Source organism: Caloenas nicobarica, chromosome 3 (assembly GCF_036013445.1).
Source record: "Caloenas nicobarica isolate bCalNic1 chromosome 3, bCalNic1.hap1, whole genome shotgun sequence".
NCBI classification, from domain to species: domain Eukaryota; kingdom Metazoa; phylum Chordata; class Aves; order Columbiformes; family Columbidae; genus Caloenas; species Caloenas nicobarica.
This window is the reverse complement of record NC_088247.1, coordinates 29,127,993-29,148,709: the sequence shown is the minus strand read 5'-3', so window position 1 is coordinate 29,148,709 and position 20,717 is coordinate 29,127,993. Positions and strand designations below refer to the sequence as shown.

At 38.3% G+C, this 20,717-nt stretch overlaps 1 protein-coding gene across 1 annotated transcript in view; it reads left to right on the top strand.

Moving 5' to 3' along the window:
• Positions 1–20,717, top strand: part of EYS (eyes shut homolog) — an 826,250-nt gene that overhangs the window by 120,701 nt on the left and 684,832 nt on the right. Inside the window, exon 11 of the mRNA XM_065631328.1 lies at positions 14,387–14,491. Within this exon, the coding sequence (XP_065487400.1) occupies positions 14,387–14,491 (105 nt within the window). The remainder of the gene's footprint in view (positions 1–14,386; positions 14,492–20,717) is intronic.

The following is a 20,717-nucleotide window of genomic DNA, read 5'->3' as shown; positions in this document are numbered from 1 at the left end:
CTGAAGAAATGAGCTGACATGGATCTCATGACGTGCAAGGAGGAGAAGTTCCAAGTCTTGCACCTTGGGAGGAATTACCCCAAGCACCAGTACATGCTGGGTGCTGACCAGTTGGAAAGCATCTTTGTGGAGAAGAATCTGGGGGTCTTGGTGGACATCAGGTTGAATGTGAGCCAGGCATGTGCCCTTGTGATAAAGGTGGCAAATACCTGGGCTACATTAGGCAGCATTTTGCCAGCAGATCAAGAGAAGTGATGCTTCCCCTCTACTCAGCATTTGTACTGAGACCACACCTGGAGTACTGTGTCCAGTTCTGGGCTCTCTGGTACAAGAGAGGCATGGAACAACAGGAGAGAGTCCAGTGAAGGGCCACTAAGATGACTAAGGGACTCGAGAATCTCTCCTATAGGAAAGGCTGAGGGACCCCATAGTGTTCAGCCTGGAGAAGGCTCAGGGAGGGGATCTCATCAATGTATATAAATACTGGAAGGGAGGGTGCAAAGAAGATAAAGCTGGGGTCTTTTCAGTGCTGCACAGTGAGAAGACCAGATGGAATGGGCAAACCAAAACACAGGAGGAGCTGTCTGAGTATCAGTAAATACTTTTTTACTGTTAGAGTGACTGAACACTGGTATGGGTTGGCCATAGAGGCTGTGGCATCTCCATCCATAGAGACATTCAGAAGCTGTCTGGACATGGTCCTGGGAAACTGGATTTAGATGTTCCCACTTGAGCAGGGAGACAATATGACCTCCACAGGTTACTTCTAGCCTCAACCACTCTGTGACTCTATGAACATGAGGACTTGCTTGTATAAATGATACAATGATATATTACTGAAAAATGCTTCTATTATCGTTATTTTATCACACAATGAGGTATTATATAATAGCATTCCCACAGAAGTGAACTGAAGGAAAAAAGAAATTTCACAATATTACTCACTTAGTGTAACTTATCACATGTACTGAATATATTGAATCCTGACTTTTCAGAGTATAAACCACAAACAAAAATAAAAGGTTGTTTAAACTTATAAAATGTTATCACTACCCTAGCAATTCCATTTTCATATAGTCTCTGACAGTTTATGATCCTGGGATATTTTCCAGCACAAAACAGATTTGAAGTTCAGTCATAACTACATGATATGAATCAGTGAAGAGTATCTCAGTATAATACTAAAAAACCACATTTATTCCTATCTCATTTATTTTTGTATGTGTGTATGTGAAGTCTTTTGTCTGTAATTCAACTTTTTGGCATATCCAGATGTACTTAATTTTTCTTCATAAAGAGTAAATTTATTTTCAAATGAAATATCAAAGGCAATAGTAAATAAACTAAAGAGTAAAACAGAAGTTATTGTTGCTCAGGGCTCTGTGCATCTTTGGGAGACTATTATACTTTGTGTACAAGGATTCATAGATTTGCAAATAAGCCATAAGCTCCCAGTCATCAACTTGGTTTCTCTCCTGCTATTAAATGAATCCCTTGGTACTCTTTAATACAACGTTAGAATCAGTTTTTATTTCAGAAGCAAAATTTTACATAGATAACTCAGAGCTGTCCTCTCTGCCTAGATGATTGATCCATCTGATGTCTATCAGCATTTCTCAAATGCTTTACATTCTGTTAGCTAGGGACCCCTTAGGAACTGTAATGGGACTTGTCAACATGAAAAGCATGATCTTATTTGGTAAAAACCAACTTCATAAAAAATCCAAGGCTTGTGTGTTTGCACAGTAAAAACAAGTACTTTGTAACATCATGTACCACAGTCTCTTCTTTTGAACTGTAAACTGTACTTGTGATGGCAACTTTAATATGGAGACATTTTGTATATATCTGGAGTATTCTCCATCACTTACAAGAGAATTTGGCTAATGTCAGACTTGGAAGTTTGCAGTATGGTCTTTGAAGACTGAGTAAATAATTGTTTTCAACAAAATTATCCCACCCTTTTTATCATGGGATCACCCTCTATATTGCCCTCTCCTGGCTCAGTTCTTCCAATATAATTCTGTTCACCTTCAAAGTCATTTTCAGTCTATCCCTTCTTCCATATCTTTGTGTTAATCTCAAAGCATCAGTGTTCAGCATCAAATGACTCCAGCTTTCTTGATGACTGGTATTTCTGAACAAATAACACTGTGCTTCATTTCTGGTTCAAAAGAAGATCTTTTTGGAAGCATTTGAAAAAAAGGCTGCCTTCATACAAACACATCCTTCATTAAACTTCTTTTTTGTTTATATGCCTATAAAAATGTGAAGATGGCTGCTGAGAGCTCTAAGTAGATATACAATATAGCCTCATTGGTTTCTCTTGAGGGTTTGCATCTATATCACATTGATTGTATAGTTAAGATTTGGAAAATATTTTCGTTTTGAATATATACTGTAACTCACATAGCAAGACACTGAAACATCATTGCTCTACCCATGTGTAAGTAACAAATAACAGTATTAAGGCCCATCACCAATGTAGGCCTCTCAGTAGCTTTTAGAGTTTGCCATTAATATATTCTATATATGATGCTTTTCAGTACTTTTTCTTTTTGTCCAAAAGAGGAAAATGCAATTAGGACATTTTTTAGTACCATTTTATTACTTTCAATTTCTGTGCTTTTTTTTTCTACAAATACATCAGACAAGTCCACTTAACATTTGGAGTCTATCTGAGAGGTTTTAAGTCTTTGTACTTTCAGTAAGTTATTCCTTGGTTTTAAATTGTTTGGATATTTTTTAAATAGTGTCACCCTTCTGTGATAGATGTGAACAGATATCCCTGATGCCATTAAGAAAAACAAATTAAGTGTGAAAACCAAACCTTTTCAACATCAGTAACTTTAGGAACACTTAACTCCTGTAAAAATAAACTCTAGAACAGCTGATGGACACCCTAATACATAATGAAGAGTGATCCTGTTAACAAGGAGCAGCAAGAGCAAGTCTGCTCCACAATGTGCACCACAAAGCAGGATCCAAGGGTAACCCTAGTGCAGGTACTGCCATCACTTAGCAAGGCATAGCCCTGCAGCATCTAAACAGGGTGGGTGGAGCAGAGGCTGGTAACAGGTACCTCACAAGCCCCAGGCATCACAAGCAATGGACCAGGTCCAGGAGCTATCCACGGAAGCAAGTTAGAAGCAGCAGGAGACAGAACCAGAGACAAAGCTCCAATGAACATACAAGAGGTGTGTCCCAAGAAAAAAATTACCTACAGCATGGGTTGAAGTCTGTTCTTGAGATGGGGCGAAAGGCAGGACTGGAAACAGGAACATCTACAGATTAACTCAGGCCAGACCTGAGTGCCTACAGTTGAGTAGGGCTGAGCTGAAACAGCTCCTTGGACAATAGACAGGGTGTGTGGGCAGGTCCCAGGTGAGGCTGCTCAGGGTAATTAGGGCCTATTAGTGTTCTAAGGGCCCTGATATCTGCTTATCCTTGCAGGGTCACTTGAAATTATAAAATTATTATTTCTGCTGCACAAAGGAAGGCAATTGGGTTCAGTTGGTTTGTTCACACACCCTTTCTGCATTTAATATACCTGCTTCCATCTCCATTCATACAGTTCCTATTTCAATAGGGCAAGGCCATACTGTCAGTACATCTCCAGCACCAAACAGAGCTGGGTTGGGCTGGATGTGTGGCTCAGGGCATCCATCAGTGAAGCCTCCATGGGGGCTTTGGCTTTTTCTGCTTGGGGATCCTGATTGTCCTTGGCACCCTGTGTTAATGCAGCCTGCCTGTCAGATGTACAGTGTAATCCCACGGAGAGAGATGAGCTGGGTACTTGGCAGTTTACAGCTGAAGAGCCACAGACTTTCTCCAAGTTAAAACTCTTTCAGAGAATCTAAGCCAATGAAACAATTTAAGACAACATTACATAAATCACTTTCAATTTGGAACAACTGCTCACATAAAGGTTTACACTGCATGAAGTAAATAATTTGGTTTTTTGTTTCAGATTTTTAAATATTGCAACTTCTTACACAGAAAAGATCTTGAATAAAATAAAAAAATGACAAAGTGTGGAGGAAAACGTATTTGAGAAAGGGAAATGTTGGTTAAGTTCACTAAGGCCACACCTGGACTGTCTTGCTTTTTGATAACTGCATTTATGCAAAGTAAGAAGAATTGTTACTCAGGCTGACACCTCTCTTATATAACATGATAACTTATGTTGCTTAGAAACAAACAAAATTGCATCATTTGTTCTTAAGTACATGACTTGAATGCTTTATGTCTATATACATTTTACAAGATGGTCCACAGTAAGGCAGGAGTGTTGTGAAGACAACCTTTGAATATATATTGTTACTGTTTTGGATACTACTTGAATTTTTAAAACCTTTTTTTTTTTTTCCCCCAACAGTAACTCATTAAGATGACATTAAGTAGAATTTTAAATAATTTGCTTTTCATCTGATCTAGGAATATTGAGATTCCTCTCACGTCTTGTAATAATATTTCCTCAAGTAAGGAGTTCTGGTTAAAACAAAAAATATTCTTAGACATCCTTTTATTAATTGTGGTCACTCTATCTGCCTTTTCATTGTCAAACTTTATATCCCTTAATACCTTTAAAACAAAAGTTGGTATAAACTGTATGTAAATGAAACTTTGTATTTTGCTCTTACTTTTGAAGTGAAGGAATATTCAATGAGGTTCTCACTATCCATTTCAAATGGATAGTTGAATGTGTAGTTGAGATTAGCTGCATATAAAAAAAAAAAAGTCTTCTCTGTACATGTCCAGCTTTTTTTGTGTCTTGAATACTCAGAAAATTTGGTCTCACAGTAGCTTCACGGAGTCTTTGAATCTCTCTGAAATATTTAAAAAATACTGTCCATATATTTCCTTTTCCCTCTGAGGACTTGAATTCTTAAATTTCCCTAGCAACTGTTTTCAAGAAGTTCTGGGACATGCCTTTTGTCAGGTGCAATTACCAGTTTAATGGCACTCCATGTTACGGCACGTAACCAGAAGAGCTAGTAATTCTCCACAGTACACAAAAAGTGATTACCTTTATTTTTACTACACGTGCATTTGATTTGCCGAAAATGCACTAAAACATGAAGGTTTTTCCAAGTTTTAACATTGTCGCGGTTTGATCGCGGGGAGACAATCAAAAACCGCGGCAGATGTATTTTCCTTAACCCTCTTCCCCACTCCCGTTTTCTGCCCCCCCCTCTTCCCCCTTTGTTTCACTAAGGACAGGCGATTTTGAAAGGAAAGGAAAAGAAGGACAGAGAGAAGAAAGCTGGAAAATTTGAAAACGTTTTACTAACGCTACTAAATAAACATAGAGAAAAATAAAGCAGAACAAATATTATAGAACCAGTCTTGCAATTCCCAGCAGCTCAGTCTGGCAGGATCCTTCAGCCAACCAGAACTAGATTCAGTTTGTCACGAGGCCCCAGCTTGCAGGGACAGCCACGAGGCGTCAGCTTGCAGGGACAGCAGAAAAATGCAGAGACGAAGCAAAGCAGCAGGAGACCCAGCAGAAGAGAGAGAGAGTCCTTCGGGTCCACCTTTTAAATCCAGGAAGTCGTGAATGGGATGGAATACTCCAATTGGTCAATTCGTGGTCACCTGACTCAGACCACCTCCTCTCGTTGCCCCCCCTCAATGACCCAGGACATTCCACCGCTTATAACATATCATTCACGGCATATTTAAACCTCATCAACACAATCTAATTAATACAATCTATTAATGCGATCTAATTAATTACAACAACTATACACATATATATATGAAGGTGTAGCTCATCATTCTCTTAGTCCATGGGCCATCCTTCGGAAAAACTCATTTAAGTTCACTTATCACACATCTAGTACATCTCATGACCACTGTTTGTGGGTTAAAGACATCAACTTCGAAGAAGTTGTCAGGCGCTGCTCCAAGAAACTAGCTCTGGTTCCATCACCACTGTCTTGATCTGAAAGACACTTATTAGACACTGTTAGTATGGAAATTAACATCATGCAGTTCAGTCTTGACTATTTTCACCTAAAATCAAATCCCCTTGAGGTACACATCGAACTTCTCCTCTTTAAGCATCATCCACCAGGTGCTACCAGGACCTTGGGCAAAAACAATCCCACGAATGGGCTTGCCTTTGCCTGAGGCAGGAGTGACCCAAACTGCCTTTCCTAATATATTTTTAATGTGTACTACAGGGACTTTATCTCCTTCTACAGTACGTAGAATTTCTGATTGTGCAGGCCCAGCTTGATTAGTTGATCCTCTAGTGTTAACCAACCAAGTGTCTTTTGCTAAATGTGAATCCCAATTTTTAAAGGTTCCACCACCCAGTGCTTTTAGTGTAGTTTTTAACAAACCATTGTACCTTTCAATTTTCCCAGAAGCTGGTGCATGATATGGAATGTGATATACCCACTCAATACCATGTTCTTTGGCCCAGTTGTCTATAAGACTGTTTTTGAAATGAGTACCATTGTCTGATTCAATTCTTTCTGGTGTACCATGTTGCCAAAGGACTTGCTTTTCAAGGCCCAAGATCGTATTTCAGGCTGTAGCATGGGGTACAGCATATGTTTCCAACCATCTGGTGGTTGCTTCTACCATTGTAAGCACATACCGCTTAGCCTGACAAGTTTGTGGAAATGTAATATAATCAATCTGCCAAGCCTCTCCATACTTATAATTTAACCATCACCCCCCATACCATACAGGCTTTAACCTTTTAGCTTGTTTGATTTCCGCACAAGTTTCACATTCATGAATAACCTGTGAAATAGTGTCCATAGTTAAGTCCACCCCTCGATCACGAGCCCATTTATAGGTTGCCTCCCTACCTTGATGCCCTGAAGCATCGTGGGCCCACTTTGCTAAGAAGAGTTCACCTTTATGTTGCCAGTCCAAATCCACTTCAGCTACTTCAATCTTAGCAGCTTGATCCACTTGTTGGTTGTTTCGATGTTCCTGGGTAGCTCGACTTTTAGGCATATGAGCATCTACATGATGAACTTTCACAGTCAGGCTCTCTAGCCGAGCAGCAATGTCTTGCCACAGTGTGGCAGCCCAAATGGGTTTACCTCTGCATTGCCAGTTGTTTTTCTTCCATTGCTGTAGCCACCCCCACAAGGCATTTGCCACCATCCACGAGTCAGTATAAAGTATTGGCCACTTTTCTCATTCAGCAATGTCCAAGGCCAACTGGATGGCTTTCACTTCTGCAAACTAGATTCACCCTGTCCTTCAGTGGCTTCTGTGACTCATCGTATGGGACTCCACACAGCAGCTTTCCACCTTCAGTGTTTTCCTACAAGATGGCAGGATCCATCTGTGAACAGGGCATACCACTTTTCAGTCTCTGAAAGGGTACTATACAGTGGTGCTTCTTCAGCACGTGTTACTTCCTCCTCCTCTGGGGACATCCCAAAGTCTTTACTCTCTGGCCAGTCCGTAATCACTTCTAAGATCCCTGGGCGATTGGGACTCCCAATTCGAGCTTGTCGCGTGATCAATGCAATCCATTTACTCCACGTAGCATCGGTTGCATGATGCGTGGAGGGAACCTTCCCTTTAAACATCCAGCTCAGCACCGGCAGTCGAGGTGCCAGGAGGAGCTGTGCTTCAGTACCAATCACTTCTGAAGCTGCTTGGACTCCCTCATAAGCTGCAAGTATTTCCTTTTTAGTTGGAGTATAATTGGCCTCCGATCCTTTGTATCCTCAACTCCAAAAACCTAAGGGTCGACCTCGGGTTTCTCCTGCTGCCTTCTGCCAGAGGCTCCAGGTAGGACCATTATCTCCGGCCACAGTGTAGAGCACATTCTTAACATCTAGTCCAGTCCAAACTGGTCCAAGAGCCACCGCATGAGTTATCTCACGCTTAATTTGTTCAAAGGCTTGTCATTGTTCTGGTCCCCACTTAGATTGGTTCTTTTTATGAGTCACTCAATAGAGAGGGCTCACAATCTGGCTATAGTCGGGAATACGCATTCTCCAAAAACCTACAACACCCAAGAAAGTCTGTGTCTCCTTCTTATTAGCGGGTGGAGACATAGCTGAAATTTTGTTGATCACCTCCATTGGGATCTGATGCCGACCATCTTGCCATTTTACTCCTAAAAACTGAATCTCTTGTGCAGGTCCCTTGACCTTACTACGTTTTATGGCAAAACCAGCATCCAAAAGAATATGAATTATTCTCTCACCTTTCTCAAAGACTTCTTTCTCTGTGTCGCCCCATACAATGATGTCATCAATATACTGCAAGTGTTCTGGAGCTTTACCTTCTTCCAGCGTGGTTTGGATCAGTCCATGGCAGATGGTAGGACTGTGTTTCCACCCCTGGGGCAAGCGATTCCATGTGTACTGGATGCCCCTCCAGGTGAAAGCAAACTGCGGCCTGCATTCTGCTGCTAAAGGGATAGAGAAAAATGCATTAGCAATGTCAATGGTGGCATACCACTTGGCTGCCTTTGACTCCAGTTCAAATTGCAGTTCTAGCATATCAGGTACAGCAGCACTCAAAGGTGGTGTAACCTCATTCAGGCCACGATAGTCTACAGTTAGTTTCCACTCATCACTAGACTTATGCACTGGCCAAATTGGGCTATTAAAAGGTGAGCGAGTCTTACTGATCACACCCTGGCTTTCTAGTTGATGAATCAATTTCTGAATAGGAATCAAAGAGTCCCGGTTGGTGCGATACTGTTGACGATGCACCATCGTGGTAGCAACTGGCACTTGCTGATCATCAACCATCAGCAGTCCTACAACAGAAGGGTCGTCTGAAAGACCAGGCAAATCAGACAGCTGTTCAATTTTCTCAGTGTCCACAGATGCTATACCAAACACCCACTTATACCCTTTTGGGTCCTTAAAATACCCTCTCCTGAGGTAGTCTATGCCAAGGATGCACGGAGCATCTGGGCCAGTCACAATGGGATGCTTTTGCCATTTTTTTCCAGTTAGGCTCATTTCAGCCTCTACAACAGTCAGTTCCTGGGATCCCCGTCACTCCAAAAATATTGATGGATTGCATTCCTTTATAATCTGAAGGAATTATCGTGCACCAAGCGCCAGTGTCCACCAAAGCCTTGTACTCCTGGAGGTGCGTTGTACCAGGCCATCGTATCTGTACAGTCCAATAAACTTTGTTATTCCTTTCCTCCACCTGGCTGGAGGCAGGGCACCACTAATCTCTGTCTTGCACAGTCTCTGAGTGTGAATTAGAGGTTCCTTCATGAGCATCAGAATCTCTTCTGTCCCTTCTGTAAACTGGGGCAGCCCTTTTCTTAGGAGTTTTCCCTTTTAACTCACGTACTCGTTCTTGAAGTTCTGAAGTAGATCTTTTATGCCACTTATTCATATCTTCTCCCTGCTCACGTAGGAAGGACCACAGTGAACTTCTGGTGCTGGTCTGCCTCTGCTCTCTCTCCGGAGATTGGAAACACCTTTTCCTAACAGCTGCAACATTGGTTCGTGAAGCGTGTGTGTCTTCTCTGAGTACTTTGATTTCTTGCAACAGCTTTTCAAACCGGTCATCAGATTTTTCACACAGTTTCTCCACAGCAGAGACACAAGCCCGTAGAGAACCAGCAAGGCTGCCCTCAAATTCCCGGAGCTGCTCAGTCATGTCAGAAACACTTTGTCTACCACCAGTTGACAAGACCATTCCTGCCAATGACTTAGCATATGAAGGTGGTGCACTTTGTACTAATCTCCACCACATAGATCGTGTACACTCAGTTCTATCTGGGTCTATCCCCTCTTGGCTGTTTGGCCCAAAATAGATGATCTCTTGCACAGCTAATTCTCTCAGGAACTGGATACCTCTCCCCATAGTATTCCATTTCCCTGATGTGCACTGACAATCGTCCTTGTGACGAAATCTTGTTTTCATAGCTGTCAGGAGTCGGGTCCAGAGGGTAGCGGAGTTGTGCTCACTTGCAATTGACCTATCAAGGGTGGAATCCTTTGATAGATATCCCAGCTGTTTTGCTTCTCCGCCTTCCAGTTCTATCGTTTCAGCCCCATTATCCCAGCATCGGAGCATCCAGGTTACAATATTCTCGCCATCACAACGACTATAGTCTTTTCGCAGATCTCTCAGCTCACCTGGAGAAAAGGACCGAGTAGTGGTCACTTCCTCCCTTGATGATGCCCCTTGGAATGAGTCTGGCCTGTTGCCATCATCTGCAGTATGAGTAGCCTTTCTAGTGACTTTCTTACAACCGGCAGCTAATGCTGATATGGGCTCACCATTATCACAGGGGTTGTTATTGTTGCAACAGCAACCATGCCCCATGTTTGAGGAAGGAGGGGCCCTGTTAGCCTTTGGACAAGCAACATCATCCACAGTCAAGGAAGAAGCTTGAGCCTGTGTAGCCGTGGTGTCTGCGACTGGGGGTGCGGTGGCTGCAGCTGCAGCTTCAGCTGCCCTTCCGGCTTCAACAGACACCATGCAACTCTCTTTGCTCAAAAGGGACATAAACTTCCGATTTAATCTAATTTCTCTTAACACTAGTATTAATACTAGCGCATTCGTCATGGCAGAGAGCACTGCTATAGTTCTATCAAAACTCCACGGATATTCAAAGCACTCAAAAATGTTGGTAATCTGCTCAAACGAGAAGGCAAAAGTATGGTTAGTCAACCTTTCTAAAGATTCACTAGCCCATTTAGCAAACACATAGCTGGATTTTATCTCTCTCGGAGGTTTCTCAAAGTAAAGCAGAAATGAATAGAAACTCATTATCGGTTGCAATATCATAAAGTAAGCCAATGCCAAACCACACAGTACAGTCATAAGCATTGTCCAGTTCTTTGTTGTGATATAATATAAGATTCTATTCCCAAGAAACAGCCAACATAAATTGGGTATTGCAGTCCATAAAACAGAAAATAACTGATACAAATTATACCACAGCATTTTCAAACCAATGCACCAGGACAAACATGATTCATAGGAAAGAAATGCTATTCTCCTTGCCTTTTCTGAGATGTACAGAATGATTAAATCTGCAGTTAACTTATAGATGAAAAATAAAATAAGTTTTTCATATCTGGAAATAGTATATTTTTCAGTGGCTAGATAGCAAAATCAGAAGGGAAAAAAAGCGATCTTGCAGGAATGGTAAGAGAGATGCATAGAAACTAAATGCTTAGCTGTGTATGTCAACAATATTGCAAGTTTGTCAGGAAAAACAACAACAACAACAACAACAACAAAAGCCAAACCAAACAAAAAACAAACAGTGAACTATCTGTATTTAATGTGTTAACAGTATTTTTAAGTGAAATATAACAGAAAGTTTGATATCTTTCTAAATCACTCTGCAAGTACCATTAGCTAGCACAATTTGTAAATCAGTCTGTGGTTTTCACAAATATTTTCATTAGTTATGAGAAAGGTATTCTCAGTGCTTGATAACTCAGATAAGGCTGAGTGGCATGTAATTGCTTCTTTGTCAACTGAAGTAATTTAGCTGTAATAACAGCCTCCAGCATAAAATCAGCACCTTGATCAGAACAGGGATTTTTTTTTCCCATTTCCTTATTCTCCTAAATGAAGAATGGAAATCATATACATCTAGCATGACCACAGGTAAACAATAGCATAATAACTGAAACCAGACAGTTTTCTGCTAAACAAGCATAGCATGCATATCTCTACTGTACAATATTAGTTTAGACATCTGGGATTAATTGTCTAAAATGGAACTAAATCTTTTAATCTATGGAGTATTGCAATATAGATTAATACATTAAGAAAAACTGTACTTATTGAAGTCCTAAAATAACGAGAGTTAGTGGCATGATCTCAGAAATGAAGTTCAGTTTCTGATGCCTCTGGTGAGAATTTCTTAGTTTTAGATTAGATTAGATTTTTTTTTCCAAATGAAGATACGAAATAAATTACCTTTTCTCACATCCTTTCTCATATTGACAGAATCATTATGCTTCCTGTCAGCCTTGGAATGGGAGAATGGCTTTTACTCCTTGTTCAACTTTTCTACACACAAACTGGTTTTGTCATTACTCCTTAACACAGCTAAAGCTCCAATGTTCATTTCATGTCCCATATTCCTCTAGCCTTCATTATTTCATCATCTTCTCAGGACTCCCCAGGTGTTGTATAATTTCACATAGTTCAGTCAAAACATGGCCACAGAATTAACCTTTAGATCATGTGTCATTTTGCTTTTGAATTGTTCAAAGGCTTTACCTTGCCCAGTACATTATATTCTTTGTTCCTTTTTGGAAATACTCCTCAGTTGACAGCTACCCGCTGTATTTTTGTTCTTTTATTTCCTACCATCCCATCAGGATTTTCAGCCTGAATGACTGTTGCACTGTTGCAGCTGTCAATGGTTATTGTCCATTTCATCCCCATGGGACTATTTCCTTGAGACTGAATACAGGATATCCTATATTGCATTAGATACTGGCATTTAGGGAACTGAATTTTACCCTAAATACTCAATTTTAAAGTATACATCTGCAGTCAGAAGCCTACAAGTAGTTGACTCATTTTCCTGCTGAATGCCACACCCAATTTCCTATCCCCAAAAGAAAAGAAGATCAAAGGAGACGAATAAGAACAGTTCATGAGATATTGTAGTTGTACCTGTTACAGCCATGTCCTAAAATTATAGTACTATCCAGTTCAGTAAGATACATTTGCCACATTAGATCCAAGAGGAAAACAGAGCCATCTTCACAAAAAGGTAGTAAGAATTTCACAAATCTTTGATATAATGAGTAAATGAGGATGATCGCATTCCATTATTTCCCTTAGAACTGCATTTGCTTTATTTCGACCTTTTATCTATTAGGAGTACACAACAAGTCAAGGTAGGTGAAATAATCTGTTTCAAAGAGTTTTTCTTGTATGTGCTGCAGTTTACCCATGACTTGTGGCCAGATGGTTTAATTCTAGAAGAAACTCTGCACTACTCTCCACTTGTCTACACAGAATAACAGAACAGATGCTAATGCTTTTCCATATATCTTCCTCAAAAGACACCTACCACAATCAGGGACTTAACTGTGGAAATTGATCTGAAGTAGAAAATATAAAGAAAGCGAAATATCAGAATTAGATCAGAAAGGTTGCACATATTGCTGTTACCTTTTCAGCCCTTCAAAGAAAATGTAAAAAATTAAAATAACTTTGACAAGGATTTATATCTTGGCCAGTTCTGACTGTCTGTATTCCTCACTGGCGTCATAGCACATTCTATGCTGCTGCTGCTAGGAGATAGATTTTAGTTTACTGAATTATTTGAACTCTCCTTGATCTCTGCTTGTGTCTCCCCCTTTTCATCCAGATATCTTGAAGTTTTATGAAAAATGCAGAGCATGTTTAGAGGCAGGAAGAAAACCTTAATAGGAGCCACCCTGTCATATTTATGTGTGGAAGAGAACCTCAGTGATACTATGGGCTTCTCCAGTAAATGTCTTTTATATCTAGTAGATTCACAAAATATGGGTTTTGAGAGCTGACTGTCTTGGTTCATGTGATTGTATGAGAGGGCATGTATGTGTTGTGTAGATAAGAGACCAAATATTTCCTGCAGTTCAAAGAATTCAGAGGAATTTCAGCATTCATTTTGGTTTTATCTTCTTCTGTGAGTGAGGCTGACAGAAAGCCCAGCATGCTTTGTACGCAACCGACCTGTGACAAGTACCGAACATATGATTTACCTCCATATTCCTGTGCCTAGAAATAGGTTTTCCTGTTAAAAATCAAAGCAGCCCCTACTGTAGATTACAAATTTACATTTCACTGTACTTCCTACCTTTGCTCCTAATTATTTAATTCCCTCTCATCTGTATTTTGCTGCATGAAACATTCTTCAGTCACCTGATTGTCCTCTTTTGTATTACATGGAGAAATAGAAATATGTGGTACCACAGTACTGACACCTTTCTGTAGAACATAGGTTGATCTCTACTGTTACGCATAACTGTTTGTAAATTAGTGTTTGTGTGATTTTCATATGCAATGATACTTTGCCATTCTTTTTCAAAGGAGACAGTGAGTGAAATGAAAGAAAATGATTGACACAACTGAACAAAATTTGCCTGAATATAGCAATTTTTTATAATGGCAGAAAGCTCTAGGATTATGCATACCCTCAGTAGGAAAGCTTTCTATTTTCCTGATTGTCATGCTTCCAACATTGCCTGTCAAAATGAACTGTCTTGTAACCAATGAAGCAGAAAAATTAATGACACATAAAGGATGTTTGTCAGTATCCCTGTGTACTCAGTAAGTGCACCTTGGCCAGTGGGGTCAGCATTTAGAATGTAACAACCTCATAGTCCTTTTTCATTACAAATATGTCTCTATGATTTGAACACATCAGCACTTTTTTATTATTAATCTAAAATTTCAGGAGAAACATGTTCTGTTCGCATGAATGAGTGTCTAGACAGACCCTGTTGGAACGGAGGAGCCTGTGAAGAGGACATAAATGGCTTGAAATGCATCTGCCCCTTTGGTAAGCATTTATAGATTTTATACAATTGCTGGTTTGGCATAGTCTGTGAGTTCTACATTTGTTACTCAGATGCTCTAAAGTCTTGTATGATGAAAGCATTTTGCTTACATTTTGAAAAATAGAGCTATTTATTTAGATTAATAGAAAGGAAAATTTTCTCAACGAGTGTCCATAACAACTTGCCTGTGACTGAATTTTATAAAGAATAGATTTACGAAGTACTTGTAGTACTGGAAAAAAAGGTGCAGGTTTTAGGCAGCAAACCTTGTAGAAATTAGGCAAACATCCAAAATCCCAGTCTTTGGAATCCTGTTCTGCTGGCCACATTAGTCACACCTAAAAGAACTGAAGACTGCTCTGAAGTATGTATGACCCCCACCTGATTGCCTGAGCATGGGCACTTTGTGCCACCTGAAGTGCCTTCAAGTATCCAAGATATTGTATGAGGCTGGAAGATATGGTATGGGATATAAGGGATATCCAAGATGAGTCAGGCCAAGTGGCAACTGAACTAGGCACAAAGTGTAAAAAGACCCAGCAAAATAAAGGGAGAAAGAAATATGATGCTGAAGATTTTGCTTTGCTAATGATATATACACTGTATAACCTGGGATTTCTATATTTCTGTATGCTGACTAAGAAAACAGAGAAAAGGGAGGGTTAGAAATTCCTGATCTTATAAATCCTTTGACCGGGATCAGCAGGCTTTCTCCATTTTTTGTAATCATTGTGGTCAAAGGAGACTGGGGTAGACATTTAGCAGCTGGTAAGTTCATTCATTAACATGGATAAGAAATTACTGATAAATTTTTAAATGGTTTTTGACATATGCATTTACAAGCTCATTGTTACTATGCAAAATAAGGTCAGAAAAATTACTTTTATATAGTCATGGTCTAAGAAGGCTTACAGTACCAGGATGTTTGGAAGAGAAACTGATAATGATCAGTAAAACCTGGAACTGTCAGAGTACTGAAACATGAATCTCCAACCATCCCTCTCAAGCAAAGCAACTGATTTTAAGAGGACCTTAATGTACTTAATATCAAGAGATCCTTAAATGCTTTAAGGGCGGTATCCTGATCAGTTGGGAACTGAAGACAATACTGAGATATCTTCAAAGGTAAGATGATGCTTTTGTATTTGTTGCTTCATTGGGACAAATCTAGACACAGGTTCAAGTGTTTTACTGAATAAGAGCTGTAGCTAAACATTAACACAAACATTATCTCCTTTGTTCCTCTGAGATGGAGATTCTCACATTCAATGCACTGCTTTGCTATCCCATATTTAACTCCCATCCGTGTTCACTAACACTCTTACATTCAGCAGATTTTAGACAGAAGCATCCTGAACCTCTTTTGCACAGCAGAATGTGTCAGTGATAGGCAAGAAAATGGTCCTGACATTGTCTTAGTAGGTTGTTTGTGTTTATAACCCACAGTAAACCAGAGGTTATCTGTATAAATTATTATTTATTTCTGAAAACAGTTAAGGCTTTCTCTATTACTATTTACAGCTACCTTATTAATATAATAGCAAGCTGAATTAGAGAGGAGGGAAATTGTGTAGTGATGTACATACCTAACAATGAGCTGAAAAGAGCAGAAGTTTAATATAAATGTGATATGGATTCCCTTTCTGCCCTTGGGTAAATTAATTAATATCCCAGTTCATATTCTCTAGGTGAAAGTGTAGATAAACAAATGCAACCATCTCACAAAGATATTGCAATGATTACACAGATAATGCCTGTAAATTGCCTGAAAACAAAAGTCACTTCATTACTGGATACTTTTACTGCTAGCTTGGCTCTAACAAGAGTATCAGTTCACAAGACAGTTAACTCAAGCTAATCCTTAAGTGAAAAACAACGATTTATGCCTTCATACTTTCATTGACAACCAGTGTCATATTGGATTTCTGAAAAAAAAAATAGGTTTTGTTTATCAGAGGATCTGTAGTTGCTGGCTTTTAGCAAGTAAATAACAGTAAATAAATAAATAAATAAATAAATAAAACCAACTTGGAATAAATCGCATGTATTCAGTAAGAAAATACAAGGGAGCACAGAGAATTTAGATATGCCCTAATAATCAAATTCTTGTAAATGAAAATACTTGTATCTGGAACTGTTTGACTAGACCACCAATAACTTGTTTTTCACTGCCTGTTTTTCTTTGTAATACATTTTTATTCATTAAATGGGTGGCTGTTATCTTTCCACTTCTCTGCTTTGCCTGCTGTTGTCTGAAAAAGTCTCTGGCTGCATCCTATTTTTAGGTGCATGGTTATGTCTTCCCAAATTACCCCTTTCAATATTATCAAATATGCTACAAAAATGAACATAAATATCTTTATATACAGTGGAGATTTTATTTATATTTTTATTTAAAATATTATTTACAAGGAATTGTAACTTCATTTTATTGGATACAGCCTAAGACGCCTTTGCTGAGCAAAAAATATGTCAGTAGCATCTCTGCCCTGTCAAAAGTGAGCAGCACTGTTTTTTAACTTTGACTAAGAAATTAAAAGGTGACATAGTTAGGAGTTATATGCGTTAAAATGTAATGAGTGTTTTTCTTCAAATTATACCATAACAGTAGTGCCATTTATTTGGGATATGATAGTGTAAGTTATCTTGACATACAATTTAGAAGGAAAAGAATGAATTTGCTTTTAGTTTCCCTTCAGAAACTCTCAATGCTAGGCTAAAATAAATTTGGAAAGACTCCTAAAGAGTTTTGTATTAGCAGTGGGTGAAGATAGCTTAACGAATGATCTTGGCATGGCTTAATAGTGAAGAGATGCTGCATAAATAGTAAACATATATGTTTTGAAAGGAAAATGTGTTTTATATCTTCTTTCACCTTATGCAGTTTCTTTATGCGAAGTGGAGGTATAAGTAAGAATTTTTATTATTAAGATATATATTTTTTTCAAAAGCTCATGTGGTTACACATGATATATAGTGCTCTATTTGGAAATGCATAACTGCTCCAATGAGAATGCGAACATGATGGATGAAAGACTGGATTCTTCACTGTGCTGTGTGGCATATACATTTGGTTGGATCTGAAGAAAGCAAGTTAATTAGCCTGGCTAAGAAGCAAGGTTCATTAACCTGACAAGAAAGTTATGCTAATAGCTATGCTGCTCCTGGTACTGAAGTAAGCTCTTTCAGATATTGTGTCTTTTTTTAAAGTACTATATTTACGAAGTCCAGAGCTACTAACATATTGTTGTTGGCTGGAGTTAAAGAGAATTCCATTGTCAGAGATTTATAGACTGATCAAACTGCTATTGATTAAGACTTGTGGTCTTCCATTTTTATTTTATTTAAAGAAGAGTCTGAAGTAAGAAATGCATGTAGAATGAACAAGGGACTTCTGCTTTGCTGGGACAATCCTCCAACAGACCAAGCTCCAGTCTGCTATGTTTATGTCTGTACAAGTTTTCCAAGACAGTCTCTCTTTTTAGAAATTGTCATAAATGCAAGTGTGAAGACTTCCATATTTTCTCCACTGGAAATTCCAAAGTCGTTGGGTTTTTTTCCATCACCAGTAGTCACTGTGTTAACAGAAACCAAGGCACACTAACATTGCACACCTCTGTAATTAGTCTATAGAAAATACTGAGCACTTACTGTTGGATGCAGTAAAATGAGAATTTCTTACAATTCTTCAATGTATTAAATATATTTATATTAAGTTTCAAAAGATAGAAGTATTTGAATTTAGCACAGCATAGCCCAGATATAGCATAGAGCCCAGATATTTTGTTTTTTATTTTGAGAAATATTGATTTTTTTTTGCTAAGCATTATATTTCTTATTTTTGAATGATTTATGATACTGCTATCTCATTTTTAATTAGTCTATAGAATATTAGTGAAAAACTTATTTACATCAGTCATAAAATCAATAGGATACTTCAGTAGGAACCTTCCAAAAGAAAATCTAATTTCTGGAATGTTTGTGCTATATATGGGCATTAAAACAACAACGAATAATATCAGGGCAATTTTTATTTATCTAAAACAAAATAATATGGAGTTTTTAATAGCTTTAGAATAGTAATATACACATCACATAAATTCAAATATAATTCATCACATTAAAGTGTAAATAAGCTACACTGATAGGTTTAAAACATTACAGTTATGAAAAACTTAAAATTGTTAAAATATGCTGCTTATTTTTAGAGATCAAATTCTGCCTTCTCTGTGGCAAAATTTTCCTGTTACTGAAATTTGAAATTTTCACTGTTTTTACTGAATTGTTACTTTACTGATTCATGTTTCATTTCTCATTTGTGCAGAAAACGCTCTCTCTAAAATATGAGTAGGTGTGCCTTCTCTACCCAAATTCCAGGAAACTAGTTAGGTGATCCTCAGTATTAATCCTTCTGATGGTTTAAGAGATTAGCCTAGCTTGGATTCATTGATGCACTAAAAAGTTCTCCAGTCACTACAGTAAAACAAATACAGAAGTACGACTTTGACTCATTGCCAGTTTATCTAGTATGTCTTTTGTCAAACCATGTTTTAACCCTCATACAAAAAGATAAAATCCAATTTATTCCTAATCTCTTCTCAAAAAACCAAACAATCATCTCCGAAGAAATTATCAAAGTTTTTCAAAATATAAATACAAGGAAGGACACGTGTTCTCTTCAGTTATATAAATTCAACCTCATTCTTTTAATATAAGAAATAATAATTAAGTTCAAAGTAAGAGAAAAATCAACACCTCTGTCTTCATATCTGTTCTGTCTCAGTTGAAACCATGCAAACTCATAAATCTGCGTATGTGAACATAAAAGAGTAAACTATGAGGAACATCCTTAGCGACTTAGTTTATCTATTTATGATGCCACAACAAGAAGTACTAGTATTTTGCAATTTATAGTAAGGAATATATAGTGATGTATTATATCAAATCTATTATTTTTTTTCCACTGAGCATCCTATAAACACATTCAATATATTCTTAGAAGAACTTTGGGGGATATAAGAATAATTTTAAAAGTGAAGAAAACACATTTGAAAAAAATGTATGTTTTTTGAATATGTCTATATTCCTCTATCTTTAGAGTACTTTAAGGGCTGTAATAAACCAAAATGTAATAAAAAATGTCATGGTGTGGAATTCCTAGTCCAAGATCTTTAATAATTTGTAATGAATATTTACATACTTCTAAAGTGGGATGCAACTGGAATTAAGTGCTGAAATATTTAAATTTATTGGATAAGAATTAAATCCTGATGAATAGAGGAGTACATAAAAACTTGAAAAGAATTATTACTTCTGGAAAACTTTAAATTTGGGAAGAATGTGCTGAATTCCTTTTTCATCCACCTATCCAGTGTCAAAAATGCAACTGACCTAGTAGGGTTAAACATGACAGCAAACTCTTTTTTTTTTTTTTTTCCCAGAAAGAAAAGCCACACCTTAGAAACTAAGAGAACACCAGTAAGGAAATAGTTCATCTATAAAAGGAGAAAGGAAGGATTCCCTGAGGGCTAAAGCGATGAACTTTGATTTAGGAAATCTGTTGCAAGTTCTACCTTGCTCTGGAGTGAATTTTTGCACAATATCTTTAATACCATGAGTTAGTAAAAGAATTGGTTCTGCTAATATGAACTGCAGAACGATGCTGATGGCAAAAAGTTTTGAGCTGAGGTTTCTGAGCACTGGCTTCTGCTCAGCCAAATCTGAATTCTAAGTCTAACCTTCACCTGGATCCTTGGTGCCAGTTTCAGTGTGCCTTGTCTCTCTAGACAGTTACGCAGATCTACCCCAAATGTTTCCATACCCTACAGTCAGTTCTAATGAACAAAAATGACCTTTACTAGTTTTAGTTTTCAAACTTACATATACAGTTTCTCCATCCTTCAGAGGAGTATTGCTCTTCCTTGTTGAGAAATGAGAAGAACTATAAGTATTCAGCAAATCTAAAATATACACATTTAACTTATATGTGCTAATTTTATGAAAACACACCTCATGCTTTATACACCTCTATGCAAACACATGTAGCTTCTCTAACAAGAAGAGTTAGAGATGTGTGCCACCTGCAGGGCTATGATCTTATTGGCACCATGGAGATGTGGGATGGTTCCTTTGACTAGAGTGTTGGAATGGAAGGATACAGGCTCTTTAGGAAAGACAGTCAAGGAAGACAAGGAGGTGATGCCACCCTCTGTCAGTGACCACCTGGAG